Source organism: Heptranchias perlo, chromosome 6 (genome assembly GCF_035084215.1).
Source record: "Heptranchias perlo isolate sHepPer1 chromosome 6, sHepPer1.hap1, whole genome shotgun sequence".
NCBI lineage: Eukaryota > Metazoa > Chordata > Chondrichthyes > Hexanchiformes > Hexanchidae > Heptranchias > Heptranchias perlo.
The window spans coordinates 26740973-26756647 of record NC_090330.1 but is presented as its reverse complement, the minus strand read 5'-3'; the positions used below and the strand labels follow the sequence as shown (position 1 = coordinate 26756647).

Genomic DNA, 15675 nt, shown 5'->3' with positions numbered 1-15675 from the left:
GCCACATGGGAATATGATGTTGTGGTGATAATGGAGACCTGGCTCAAAAAAGGGCAGGATTGGGTATAAATATTCCTGGATACAAGGTGTTCAGGAAAGATAGGGAAAGAAAGAAAGGAGGGGGAGGGGAGGCAGTATTGATTAGGAGAATATTGCAGTGCTGGAGAGAGAATATCCTGGAGGGGTCAGGAACAGAATCTATTTGGTTAGAGTTAAGAAACAATAGAGGTGCCATTACACTATTGAGTGTAGTCGATAGGCCACCAACTAGTGGGAAGGATATAGAGGAGCAAATTTGCAGGGAAATTATAGAGATGTGCAAGAACCATAGAGTAGTGATAATGGGAGACTTCAACTATCCTAATATAGGCTGGGATAGTAACAGAGTAAGCGGCAAAGAGGGGAGGAATTTCTGAAGTGTGTACAGAAGAACTTTCTTGACCAGTGCATTTCCGGCCCAATGACGAAGGAGGCATTGCTGGATCTGGTTCTGGGAAATGGGGTGGCCAAGTGGAGCAAGTATCAGTGGGGGAACATTTAGGGAACAGCGATCATAGTATCATAAGGTTTAGATTAGCTATGGAAAAGGACAAGGACCACTCTAAAATAAAAATACTCAATTGGAGAAGGGCCAACTTCAATGGGATGAGAATGGATCTGGCCCGGGTAAATTGGAATCAAAGATTGGCAGGCAAAACTGTGATTGAACTATGGGCGCCCTTTAAAGAGGAGATGGTTCGGGTACAGTCTAAATACATTCCCATGAGGGAAAAAGGTAGGGCAACTAAAACCAGAGCTCCCTGGATGACAAAAGAAATAGAGAGTAAAATGTAGCAGAAAAAAGGGCCGTATGAGAAATGTCAAGTTGATAATACAAGTGAGAACCAGGCTGAATATGAGAGAGTTCAGAGGGGAAGCGAAAAAGGAAATAGGATGGGCAAAGAGAGAGTATGAGAATAGACTGGCGGCTCACATAAAAGGTAATCCAAAAGTCTTCTATAGGCATGTAAACAGTAAACAGGTAGTAAGGGGACGGGTAGGACCGATTAGGGACCAAAAGGGAGATCTACGTATGGAGGCAGAGGGCATGGATAAGGTACTAAATGAGTACTTTGCTTCTGTCTTTACCAAGGAAGAAGATGCTGCCAAAGTCACAGTAAATGAAGAGGTAGTTGAGATACTGGATGGGCTAAAAATTGATAAAGAGGAGGTACTAGAAAGGCTAGCTGTACTTAAAGTAGATAAGTCATCCGGTCTGGATGGGATGCATTCTAGGTTGCTGAGGGAAGTAAGGGTGGAAATTGCGGAGGTACTGGCCATAATCTTCCAATCATCCTTAGATACAGGGATGGTGCCAGAGGAGTGTCCAAAATTGCATATGTTCCATCCTTGTTCAAAAAAGGGTGTAAGGATAAACCCAGCAACTACAGGCCAGTCAGTTTAACCTCAGTAATGGGGAAACTTTTAGAAACGATAATTCGGGACAAAATTAAAAGTCATTTGGACAAGTGTGGACTAATTAAGTCACACAGATATGTTAAAGGCAAATACTGTTTAACCAACTTGATTGAGTTTTTTGATGCGGTAACAGAGAGCGTCGATGAGGGCAATGCGGTTGATATGGTGTATATGGTCTTCCAAAACGCATTTGATAAAGTGCCGCACAATAGGCTTGTTATCAAAGTTGAAGCCTATGGAATAAAAGGGGCAGTAGCAGCATGGATACACAATTGGCTAAGTAATAGAAAACAGAGAGTAGTGGTGAATGGTTGTTTATCAGACTGGAGGCAGGTATACAGTGGTGTTCCCTAGAGGTCGGTACTAAGATCATTGCTTTTTTTTATATATATTAATAACTTGGACTTGGGTGTACAGAGCAAAATTTCAAAATTTGCAGATGACACAAAACTTGGAAGGGTAGTGAACAGTAAGGAGGATAGCGATAGACTTCAAGAGGACATAGACAGGCTGGTGGAATGGGCGGACACATAGCAAATTAAATTCAACACAGAAAAGTGTGAAATGATACATTTCACTTCAGAAGAACAAGGAGAGGCAATACAAACTAAAGGTTACAATTCTAAAAGGGCTGCAGGAACAGAGAGATCTGGGATATATGGGCACAAATCATTGAAGGTGGCAGGGCAGGTTGAGAAAGCGATTAAGAAAGCGTACGGGATCCTGGACTTTATAAATAGAGGCATAGAGTACAAAAACAAGGAGGTTATGATGAACCTTTGTAAAACACTGGTTCGGCCACAACTGGAGTATTGTGTCCAGTTCTGGGCATCGCACTTTAGGAAGGATGTGAAGGCCTTAGAGAGGGTGCAGAAGAGATTTACTAGAATGATTCCAAGGATGAGAGTTTTCAATCACGTGGATAGACTGCAAAAGCTGGGGTTGTTCTCCTTAGAGCAGAGAAGGTTGAGAGGAGATTTGATAGAGGTATTCAAAATCTTGAAGGGTCTAGAGAGAAACTGTTTCCATTGGTGGAAGGATCAAGAACCGGAGCACATAGATTTAGGGTGATTGGCAAAAGAACCAAAGGCGACATGAGGAAAAACTTTTTTACACAGCGAGTGGTTATGATATGGAATGCACTGTCCGAGGAGGTGATGGAGGCAGATTCAGTCTTGGCTTTCAAGAGGGAATTGGATCAGTACTTGAAGGGAAAAAATTTGCATGGCTACGGGGATAGGGCCGGGGAGTAGGACTAGCTGGATTGCTCTTGCAGAGCGCCAGCACGGACTCGACGGGCCGAATGGCCTCCTTCTGTGCTGTCACCATTCTATGATTCTATGATCATTTCAACTATCCCATCAAGTGTTCATTTTAACATTTCTTAGGGAGTCTGACATTGTCCCATAATGTGTAGTTTTTGCTGGTAGGCAGCCAAAGACTTATCTCCAGTCTCCCAACAAGCTAAGCAGACCTCTCAGGGACATTTGTTTAGGCCCATCTTAATCTATTTAACAAGAAAGCATCTATACATTATCAATTCAACCAGAGGGTGCTGATATATAAATCTAAGCTGTATTTATCAACCTTACCAAGCAGGACAAGTTCCTCCCTCTCATGTTTATAATAGAAGGGGGAGGTGGCTGTGGGAAGTATTAACCTTAACCCTCTTTCCAGCATTATTGATATGAATAGCCCATTTACCATTAAAGATTATAATGCAACCACGTAGATGAGAGGGGACAACCCTTGCTCGCTTTTACCCTTCCAAGCACCAGCACAGAAATCAGCACCTCTCATGGTACAGATATTGAGTTAGAGGTGTCTGCACTGGATGATTCACCTGGCACAAGTGAGCAGGAGCAGTTGGAAAGGACAACCCAGGAAACGGTTCACTGGAGGGGAAGCTTATGTTCTAGCTCTGCTGAAGAGGATATACAGAATTTAGGGGACAATCTTTAAAAGAAAAATGCTATATGTGCACTAGCAATTGGTGAATGTGTTGGACTGCGTACCAGGTAGTTACCGCAACATGTCAGAGATTGTGAAGGAATCCACTACCAACTTGTGTGGGATTGTAGTGTACGGCATCGACGCTCTGAAGTCAACCATGGAGGTTTAGGAAAGGAATTCAAAAACATGGGGCCTAGGCAGTTCAAGGTCTAGGTGGCTCAATGCACAGCCACCAATCATGGAACGAAGGGAGGTGGGACTACACAGTCCAGAGTCAGAAGAATGTGGGTGGGTGTTGTTTGTAGAACTGGAGGAGTTTTAGAGATGGGAAAGGGCAAGGCCATGAAGGGATTTAAACACGTGGATAAGAATTCTAAATTTGAGGCGTTGGGGGACTAGGAGTTAATGTAGGCCAGCGAGGACAAGACTAATGGGCAAATGGAACTTAGTGCGGGAGAGGATATGGTCGACAAAATTTTGATGAGCTGAAATTTACAGAGGGTGGATAATGGGACCCAGCCAGGAGAGCATTTGAGTAGTCAAGTCTGAAGGTGATAGGCATGGTTGACAGTTTCAATGGCTAATGGGCAGAAGTGGACATTGTTACGGAGTGGAGTTATTGTTCTTTATGATGGAGAGGATATGAGGTCGGAAGTCTAGTTCGAAGTTGTGAACTGTCTGGTTCAGCCGGAGACAGTGGTCAAGCAGCGAGGTAGAATCGGTGGCAAGAGTGCAGAGTTTGTTCTGGGAGCCGAAGATGAAGACTTTGGTCTTCCCAATGTTTAGCTGGAGGAAATTGCGGTTCCTCTAGGACTAGTTGTTGGACAAACAGTCTGATAATACAGAGGCAGTGGAAGAATCGACGAAGGTGGTGGAGAGGTAAATCTGGGTGTCATCAGAGTAAATGTGGAAGCTGACCCCATGTCTGCAGACAATGTCATCAAGGGTCACACGTAGAGCAGGAAAGAAAGAAAGAGCTTACATTTATATAGCGTCTTTCACAACCTCAGGACATGCCAAAGCACTTTACAGTCAATTAAGTATTTTTTAAGTGTAGACACTGTTATAATGTAGGGAAATGGAGGAAGAAGAGGAGGGGGCAAAAGTAGAACCTTGGGGACTTCTGAGGTGATGGTGTGGGGCTAGGAAGAGAAACATTGGAGTAGAGGTCAGCCATGTTGAAAGTTGCAGAGAGGCCAATGAGTTTATTGTTCATTGTGAAAGAAATCTTTCATCAACTTAACATAAAAACAGGAGTGGGCCATTTAGCCCCTCGAACCTGTTCCACCATTTAATGAGATCATGGCTAATCTGTGACCTAACTCCATATATCCGCCGTAGCCCCATATCCCTTAATACCTTTGGTTAACAAATATCTATCAATCTCAGATTTAAAATTAACAATTGAGCTAGCATCAATTGCCATTTGCGGAAGAGTTTTCCAAACATCTACCACCCTTTGCGTGTAGATGTGTTTCCTAACTTCACTCTAGAAAGTCCTGGCTCTAAGTTTTGGGCTATGTCCCCTGTCCTAGACTCCCCAAACAGTGGAAATAGTTTCTTTCTATCTACCTTATCAGTTCCCCTTAATATCTTGAAAACTTCAATCAAATCACCCCTTAATCTTCTAAATTCCAGGGAATACAACCCTAGTTTGTGATCGCTGCCCGTAATTTAACCCTTGGAGTCCAGGTATCATTCTAGTAAATCTGTGCTGCACTTCCTCCTTTACCAATATATCCTTCCTAAGGTGTGGTGCCCAGAACTGAACTCAGTACTCCAGGTGTGGTCTAACCAGGGCTTTGTATAGCTGTTACATAACTTCTACCCCCTTATATTCTAGTCCTCTAGATATAAAGGCCAGCATTCCATTAGCCTTATTGATTATTTTCTGTACTTGTCCATGACATTTTAATGATCTATCTACATGGACCCCCTAAGTCTCTTTGGACCTCCAGTGTTTTGAGCTTTTCACCATTTAGAAAGTACTCTGATCTATCCGTTTTAGGTCCAAAGTGGATGACCTCACACTTGCCTACATTGAAATCCATTTGCAACAGTTTTGCCCATTCACTTAATCTACTAATATTCCTCTGCAATTTTATGCTTCCATCTACACTGCTTGCAATGCTGCCTATCTTTGTGTCATTGGTAAATTTGGAAATGTGGCTCTCTATCCCGTCTTCTAAATACTGCCTTCATGCTTTCAGTGAGTTTTGTTGTTTTTTTAACTGCATTTTTTAAGTTTACTCTGAGCCTAAAGCTCTACATTGATTCTATAAGAGTCCTTGTTATTGATATCTGCACTCATTCCTTCATGTTCTGTCCACTGGGTAACAACGTGACATTTCTGCAGGCTTGATTGCAAAATGACTTCAATTATAATCACTTTTCATTTGAACAGACGTGGCTTAGAAAATGTTCTCTTCAAATGGATCAAGGCCATCAAATCTCAGGTTCTCCATTTCCCTTCTTTCATGAAGCAGGAAAAATTTCACACAACTGACCCAGTCTTTGGCAATGATGTACTTATTTTCAGGGATAAGCAAAGCTTCAGATATGCAGGCTATCTGAGACAGGATTGTATGTAGTCACTAAGATACTACAATTTTAAATTTCACACTTTTGACTTGGGTTTTAACCAAAATTGCCAGAAGGAAACTAAATTGTAAGGTGTGAGTATAGTTTCTTTATTGATGGAATTATCACCATATACAAAAATAAAGGCTCTTTCAGGCACTTTAACAGGATGAACTTTGTGTTAAGCCAAAGTAATGTTTCATACGATGCACTTGTTTGCTTGTGATGTGTAGAAAATATTGTGTACTATAGATGTACAATTGCCTTATTAGGAGTAACACCGTGCCTTGTATCTTTTAATGTTGAATAGCTGCTTGCAAACCTGAAAAAAATCCCTTACAGCACATATACTGAGTTCTGTGTGCATTGAGGTAGCTAATCTGAAGGATACTATGACAATTTTAATCTGACTTGAAACTGTGTGCACAATGTGTTACTGTGCTTTATTAATATTTTGATCCCACTGTATGAAGAAATTTATGTAGATGCCAGGCGTTCACCAAAACTCTGAATCCTGGACACCAAAAATAAAAACTCGCAAATATAGGATTGGAGATCTTCAAAGTTTATTCAAAGAAAATCCTTCATACTGAATCCTAGCACAGCTGTTAGTATTCTTCTCAGCTAATACATTCTAGCTTTGTGCCAGTCAATATTTTCTTTTTGTATCTGCATATCAGTGGACAATATTGTGATATATTTAACTTTCAAAACTGCAAACCTGAAAAATTCCAAATTAAAAGAAACAAGGGGGAAATTATTTTTTTTAAAGTAAAATCCTCAACACTAAAGAGCAAGAATAGAATCTAACTTGGTCAGAGAAAGGCAGGAAAAACTGGCAGGGGACAAATATAAATTAAAAACAACAGAAATCGTATTTCCAAACAAAAATGTAAAGGATGGAAAGCAATACAGTAGAATCTCAATGATTGTCCTGTATCTGCTAATTAAAGATTAATAAGAGAAGACAAGATAGTCAATGATAACAATGGAAGACTGCAAAAAGTACTCCAATTTGAGGATGAGGCGTAGAGCAGTTTTCCTTTTATGTAATTCATAATCAAGGATTTGGCAGCTTAATGCTGCAAGAGCACTAATATAAACATATTACTGCTTCAAATAATGTCACATGCATAACCACTGCGAGCATATTCGTAATCTAACCACCAAGAGCAGGTATACAATCGTCTTATTTAGAGCAGAGTGAGCTGTTAACGGAGTGAGCTGAAAACAAAGTGAGGACTTTTAAAAACTGGAATTTGGTGAGAGTGGAAATTAGGTGCAGAGGTGGAAGAAGATGCTAAATAAATTAACCGAGGATCAAAAGCTAAGTGTTCAATTATTTACTCTTCCTTTAACACTTAACTATATGGTAGATTGTGTAAAAAATAGAAATTAATAATGGGAAGTTAAGAGTCAAGTGTGGGACTGAAGTCACTTATACGCCAGACCAGGTATGGACGGCAGGTTTCCTTCTCTAAAAGACATTAGTGAACCAGTTGGGTTTTTATAATAATCTGACAGCTTCACTTTTACTGATACCAGCTTTTTATTTCTTTTAAACTGAATTTTAATTCTCAAATTGCCATTACAGGATTTGAACTCACATTCTCTGGATTATTAGTCTACTCCTCTGGATTACTAGTTCAGTAACATAATCACTACTCCATCGTTATCCCATGTAATGAATTGGCTTGATAAACTGAATGGCCTTCCTTTCTTCATGCTTTCTTGTGTTCTTATGTTGCTCTTAGTGCTCTTTGACAACTGCAGTGTATTAAATCAACACTGGTTAGCTATCTTTTGTTGTGTCATGGATTGAGCTAATGAGCATCTTTCATAGACTAACATCACAACATTTTTGCTTTTCCATTTTTCGATTCCCTTACCACCAATATCATGCCACAAGTCATTTCCCGGTACTTGACCACAAAGGTTAATGCAATAAACAAACTAGAATGCCATTTAGTCTTGCCCATAAAATCAAGGGGTATGAACTTCCTCCTCCAGAAATTGCAGTCACATCAACTTTTTCACTGAAATAATCACTAGCATCAATTTTAGAATCAGTGGCATCCAGAAACATCTGAATTTACTAACAGACTTCAAACATGAAAGATCAAGGCTCTGTTAAATAATACCAATAAGATAAAACTAAAATGATGTTTTAAATTAATCTAATGTATCATTTTCCAGTTCCCAGTTACAGCTCATTCCCTTTCTTTCTTTTTGTATAGAATTGTCTTTAGCAGAGAAGCAGTAAAGCAATTACTTGCGAGTGGATGCAGTTGTTACAGTAATGATGCACCTGATGATATGGTTCTGGGAATGTGCTTCAACAGCCTTGGTATCCCAGTAACACACAGTCCTCTTTTCCACCAGGTAATCCTCACTTTGCAATGGTCTCTTGTCAGTACAAAAAAAAATGTATTGCAAACTAGAAGTAACAAACTCACTACTTTAATTACTTGCAAATAAGATGAAGGGTTTTTATGTGTATATAAAAAAGGGGGAAAAAACTGCAAATGCTGGAGGCCTGTCAGCGTCAGAAAAGAGAAAAGTTAGGTTAAAGTTTCAGGTGTTCTTCAAAATGTTAATCCTTTATTTTCAGATGCTGACAAACCTCGTGTATTTCCAGCAATTTGTTTTTATTTCACTTATCTATGTTCAGTGCTTTTAATTAGGCTCTGGAAATTAAAAATTACATTACAGCAGTCTATGCATTGTTTTGCAAATGAATTAAATGTTGACATGTTTTTAATTTTTTGCCAAATATAGTGGAACCTCAAGTATCGTAAGATAGTAATGTTTTATATGACCAACCCTTCTAAACCACCCATCAGTTTCCTTACCGTGATTTTGGAACTAATAGCATTGTGATCCCCTTTTCTACTTGGAATTAAGCCGACCTTTTTTAAAAAATCTGCCACGGCTTTCTGTTCCAGCACCCACTGGTATACTTGTTCCACAATTCTATCACCCTTTTACTAAAAAATGTTACCTAAATTTCCTACTTTTTTTTCACATGTTTAACTTTAAACTGTATCCCACTAGTCCTCGAATCCTGAAGCCAACAGAAGGACGATCCTGGATCCAAACTCTTAATACCTGTGAAACTCTTTTTAAGTCTCCCCTCATGCTCCTCTTCCTCAGAGAGTAAAGTCTCAGAATAGATAATCGGCTCATTGTGATCCCATGCTGGCTCTCTGATCAGACCCTCTCCTTTTAGAAAATTCCTGATGCTATCTATCATCAGAGTCTTGAACATTTTCCCACAATTGAGGTGAAGCTTAGGGGTACATTCCCTTTTTTAAAGATGGAGGTCACAGTTGTTATTTTCTAATCCATTAGGATGGTGTTCAATTCTGATGAGTTTTGAAAGCTAAGAATGAAGGGATCTGCAATCAGCTAATTCCAGTAGCACCCTTGGATGGAAATTGTCAGAGCCTTGTTTAGTTTCAGCTTCCTAAACCTTCAATGAGATCACCTCTCATTCTTCTAAAGTCCAGAGAGTATAGGCCCATTCTACTCAATCTCTCCTCATAGAACAACCCTCTCATCCCAGGAATCTGTCTAGTGAACTTTCATTGCACCCCCTCTAAGGCAAGTATATCCTTCCTTCGGCAAGGAGACCAAAACTGTACACAGTATTCCAGAACCCTATATAATTGCAGCAAGATCTCCTTACTCTTACACTCCAACCCCCTTGCAATAAAGGCTAACGTACCATTGGGCTTCCTAATTGCTTGCTGTACCTGCATGTTAACTTTCTGTGATTCGTGTACAAGGACACCCAAAACCCCCTGACTACCAACATTTCTGTGTCTCTCACCTTTTTAAAAAAATAATTCTGCTTTTCTATTCTTCCTACCAAAGTTGATAATTTCACATTTCCCCACATTATACTCCATCTGCCGCCACCTCGCCCACTCACTTAACCTGTCGATATCCTTTTGCAGCCTCTTTGCATCCTCCTCACAGCTTATTTTCCCACCCAGCTTTGTATTGTCAGTAAACTTGGATACATTACACTCGGTCCCCTCATATATGTCGTTAATATATACTGTAAACAGTTAAGGCTCAAGCATTGATCTTTGTGGCACCCCACTAGTTACAACCTGCCAACCCGAAAATGACCGATTCATCCCTGCTCTCTGTTTCCTACATTACAAAAGTGACTACACTTTTTAAAAAAAAGCACTTCATTCGATTGTAAAGCACTGTGGGACATCCTGAGGTTGTGAACGATGCTATATAAATGCAAGCCTTTCTTTCTTTTCTGTCAGTTAACCAATCCTTAATCCATGCTAATATATTACCCCCAATCCCATGAGCCCTAATTAATCTTGTGTAACCACCTTTTATGTGGCATCTTATTGAACGCCGTTTGAAAATCCAAATATACTACATCCACTGGTTCCCCCTTATCTAGAAACATAGAAAATAAGAGCAGGAGTAGGCCCTTCGGCCCTTCGAGCCTGCTCCGCCATTCATTATGATCATGGCTGATCCTCTATCTCAATACCATATTCCCGCTCTCTCCCCATAACCCTTGATGCCTATTTTATCCAGAAATCTATCTATCTCCTTCTTAAATATATTCAGTGACTTGGCCTCCACAGCCTTCTCTGGTAGAGAATTCCGCAGGTTCACCACCCTCTGAGTGAAGAAATTTCTTCTCATCTCAGTCCTAAATGTCCTACCCCGTATCCTGAGACTGTGACACCTCGTTCTAGACCCCCCAACTAAGGGAAACATCCTCCCTGCATCCAGCCTGTCTAGACCTGTCAGAATTTTATACGTTTCAATGAGATCCCCTCTCATTCTTCTAAACTGTAGTGAATACAAGCCTAGGCAACCCAATCTCTCCTCATACGACAGTCCTGCCATCCCACGAATCAGTCTGGCAAACCTTCGCTGCACTCCCTCTATGGCAAGTATATCCTTTCTTAGGTAAGGAAACCAAAACTGCACACAATACTCCAGGTGTGGTCTCACCAAGGCCCTGTATAACTGCAGTAAGACATCCTTGATCCTGTACTCAAATCCTCTTGCAATGAAGGCCATCATACCATTTGCCTTCCTAACTGTTTACTGCACCTGCATGTTTGCTTTCAGTGACTGGTGTACAAGGACACCCAGGTCCCTTTGTACATCAACATTTCCCAATCTATCACCATTTAAATAATACTCTGCCTTTCTGTTTTCCCTTCCGAAGTGGATAACTTCACATTTATCCACATTATACTGCATCTGCCATGTATTTGCCCACTCACTCAACTTGTCTAAATCATCTTGAAGACTCTTTGCATCCCCCTCACAACTCACAATCCCACCTAGTTTTGCGTCGTGAGCAAACTTGGAAATATTACATTTGGTTCCCTCATCCAAATCATTGATATATATTGTGAATAGCTGGGGCCCAAGCACTGATCCCTGTGGTACCCCATTAGTCACTGCCTACCATCCTGAAAAAGACCGATTTATTCCTACTTTCTGTTTCCTGTCTGTTAACCAATTTTCAATCCATGCCAGTATATTACCCCCAATCCCATGTGCTTTAATTTTGCACACTAACCTCTTATGTGGGACTTTATCAAAGGCCTTCTGAAAATCCAAATACACCACACCCACTGATTCTCCTTTACCTATTCTACCAGTTATATCGTCAAAAAACTCCAGTAGGTTTGTGAAACATGATTTCCCTTTCATAAATCCATGTTGACTTTGTCTAATCCCATTGATATTTTCTAAGTGTCCTGTTATCACATCCTTTATAATAGACTCTAGGGGCTCGATTTTCGCACCCCCGAGCAGGTGCGTTCGTGGCGGGGGGGGCTGCGAAAATCGGGGATTCCCGGGGCGGGTCTGGAGCCCAGTTCCAAACCCGCCCACTTCCGGGTTCCCCAGTGACTCGCTGACATGCGCACGCAGCCCCCGCATGTGGGACTTCCGCTGGCAATTAAAGCCGGCGGGGTGCCACTTAAACTAATCATTAAGGTATTTCAGGTCGTTTAGAGAACTGATTAACATGACATTTTAGGAGGGGTGGGATTTTGCAAATAACTGGGACTGTTTCCCGTACTGGGGGAAACACTTTGGACAAAGTTTGGCCTCCAGCACCCTTCCTAACAATAAAATTCACCAACTTGCACACTTACCCCGGTGTCCAGACACATGTACCTACCTTGCGGACCCCCTCAAATGTACATCTTCCAGATGGGGGCCGCCGTAGCTGCAGTCATGACCTCCTCGGAGGACGAACAGCATCACCAGCCTCGCCGGCCACGCCGTCCACCTCTGACACGTGGAGCCCCACAACACAGTTCTGTGACACATCCATCTGCACAGCAGGAGGGAGGGCAATGGCAGAGAGAGATGTATTGCAGAAGGCACTACCCTCGCCACAGGGTCTACAGACCGAGGCTCAGCTTCCTGGACCTCTCTGAGCAGCATTGCACACGGAGGCTCAGAGTCACTTGACATGTAGTCATGGACATCTGCAGCCTCCTTCATGCCGAGCTGCTCCCGGTTGGCCCGAGCACCATCTTCTTACCTGTCGTTGTCAAAGTCACCACTGCCCTCAACAACTTCTCCTCCGCATCCTTCCAGGGTGCCACCGGGGACATCGCCGACGTCTCTCAGTCGTCTGCACAAAAGAGCCCTGCAAATACACCTACACCCACTCTGCAGTGGCACAATGGGTGGCGTCAGTTTTGGGTTTTCATAATGATCCTCAGGAAAGGGCATTATTGCACAAACCAGACTAAGATTTGCAAAGACGTGGCAGTAGTGGTGACAATATAATATGTTATGTGAGTTGATCAGAAATTAAATATAGGTAAAAACCCTCAAACACCCTTGTGCATCCCCTTCATGCTCACAACATGTTTGCCTTACACTTCCTACTGCGCATATATGATACATGCCCTGTGGCTGCAGCACAGGTAGTGGCAGGTTGAGTGAGGCTGACCGTGAAAGAGATGCATGAGAGGGTGAGTATGAGACAGATCCATGAGATTGTATGAGGATTGGGTTGAGTAGTAGTGGTGGGATGAGTACTGGCGAGGTGAGTAAGTGCAGGTAAGACGAGGATGAGCTTTGAGTGGGTGTGAGGAGTGATGTGATAGAGTAGTGTTGGCAATGCAGAAGGAGATGTGGGGTGGGGGCGGTGATATGGCAGATGGAGTGTAGGGGAATGAGTAAGTGTACTCACTTCGGCTGACCTACTTAGGTGATTGAAGCACCTCCTGCACTGTATGCAGGTGCGCGATATGTTGGTGGTGCAGGTGACCTCCTCTGCCATCTCGAGCCAGGCCTTCTTGGTGGCAGAGGCAGGCCGCTTCTTCCCGCCCGCCGGGGTGAAGATCTCTGTCCTCCCCCTCCTCCTCACCCCATCCAATAATACCTGGAGTGAGGCATCATTAAACCTGGGAGCAGACTTCCCCCTGGGCTGCTCCATGCTGTAATTTTTCCTTTTTTCCTGCAGCATCAGTCAGTGGAGGACTGCCCCTTTAAATAGGCTCCTATGCTGCGCATGCGCAGTCCGCCCGCAGCGCAGCTTTCCAGCGCGAAACCCGGAAGCACAAGTAAGTTTTTATTTATTCGTTCATGGGATGTGGGCGTCGCTGGCGAGGCCGGCATTTATTGCCCATCCCTAATTGCCCTTCAGAAGGTGGTGGTGAGCCGCCTTCTTGAACCGCTACAGTCCGTGTGGTGAAGGTTCTCCCGCAGCGCTGTTAGGAAGGGAGTTAGTGGATTTTGACCCAGCGACGACGAAGGAACGGCGATATATTTCCAAGTCAGGATGGTGAGTGACTTGGAGGGGAACGTTCAGGTGGTGTTGTTCCCATGTACCTGCTGCTCTTGTCCTTCTAGGTGGTAGAGGTCGCGGGTTTGGGAGGTGCTGTCGAAGAAGCCTTGGCGAGTTACTGCAGTGCATCCTGTGATTGGTACACACTGCAGCCACTGTGCGCTGGTGGTGAAGGGAGTGAATGTTTAGGGTGGTGGATGGGGTGCCAATCAAGTGGGCTGCTTTGTCCTGGATGATGTCGAGCTTCTTGAGTGTTGTTGGAGCTGCATTCATCCAGGCAAGTGGAGAGTATTCCATCACACTCCTGACTTGTGCCTTGTAGATGGTGGAAAGGCTTTGGGGAGTCAGGAGGTGAGTCACTCGCTGCAGAATACCCAGCCTCTGACCGGCTCTTGTAGCCACAGTATTTATATGGCTGGTCCAGTTAAGTTTCTGGTCAATGGTGACCCCCAGGATGTTGATGGTGGGGGATTCGGCGATGGTAATGCCGTTGAATGTCAAGGGGAGGTGGTTAGACTCTCTCTTGTTGGAGATGGTCATTGCCTGGCACTTGTCTGGCGCGAATGTTACTTGCCACTTCTCAGCCCAAGCCTGGATGTTGTCCAGGTCTTGCTGCATGCGGGCTTGGACTGCTTCATTATCTGAGGGGTTGCGAATGGAACTGAACACTGTGCAATCATCAGCGAACATCCCCATTTCTGACCTTATGATGGAGGGAAGGTCATTGATGAAGCAGCTGAAGATGGTTGGGCCTAGGACACTGCCCTGAGGAACTCCTGCAGCAATGTCCTGGGGCTGAGATGATTGGCCACCAACAACCACTACCATCTTCCTTTGTGCTAGGTATGACTCCAGCCATTGGAGAGTTTTCCCCCTGATTCCCATTGGCTTCAATTTTATTAGGGATCCTTGGTGCCACACTCGAGGGCAATTAGGGATGGGCAATAAATGCCGACCTCGCCAGCGACGCCCACATCCCGTGAACGAATTTTTTAAAAATTCAGTCAAAGGCTGCCTTGATATCAAGGGCAGTCACTCTCACCTCACCTCTGGAATACAGCTCTTTTGTCCATGCTTGGACCAAGGCTGTAATGAGGTCTGGAGCCAAGCGGTCCTGGCGGAACCCAAACTGAGCATCGGTGAGCAGGTTATTGGTGAGTAAGTGTCGCTTGATAGCACTGTCGACGACACCTTCCATCACTTTGCTGATGATTGAGAGTTGACTGATGGGGCGGTAATTGGCCAGATTGGATTTGTCCTGCTTTTTGTGGACAGGACATACCTGGGCAATTTTCCACAATGTCGGGTAGATGCCAGTGTTGTAGCTGTACTGGAACAGCTTGGCAGAGGCGCAGCTAGTTCTGGAGCACAAGTCTTCAGCACTACAGCTGGGATCTTGTCGGGGCCCATAGCCCTTGCAGTATCCAGTGCACTCAGCCATTTCTTGGTATCACGTGGAGTGAATCGAATTGGCTGAAGACTGGAGGAGGCCGAGATGGATCATCCACTCGGCACTTCTGGCTGAAGATGGTTGCAAACGCATCAGCCTTGTCTTTTACACTCACGTGCTGGACTCCGCCATCGTTGAGGATGGGGATGTTTACGGAGCCTCCTCCCCCCATTAGTTGTTTAATTGTTCACCACCGTTCACGACTGGATGTGGCAGGACTGCAGAGCTTTGATCTGATCCGTTGGTTATGGAATCGCGCCCAGTCAACCCCCCGCTGCAAACCCGCCGCCCTCCTATTATCGGGCCCTAGCATTTTCCCTAATATTGATGTTAGGCTAACTGGTGTGGAGTTCCCTGTTTTCTCTCCCTCCTTTTTAAATAGTGGAGTTACATTTGCCAACCTCCAATCTGCAGGAACTGT

General features: G+C 43.5%; 1 protein-coding gene across 4 annotated transcripts in view; it reads left to right on the top strand.

Annotated features, from left to right (window-relative positions):
* Positions 1 to 15675, top strand: part of b3glcta (beta 3-glucosyltransferase a) — a 251537-nt gene that overhangs the window by 222854 nt on the left and 13008 nt on the right. For all 4 annotated transcript variants that reach the window (XM_067985969.1, XM_067985972.1, XM_067985971.1 and 1 more), the window contains one exon: positions 8229 to 8373. In XM_067985969.1, the coding sequence (XP_067842070.1) occupies positions 8229 to 8373 (145 nt within the window). The remainder of the gene's footprint in view (positions 1 to 8228; positions 8374 to 15675) is intronic.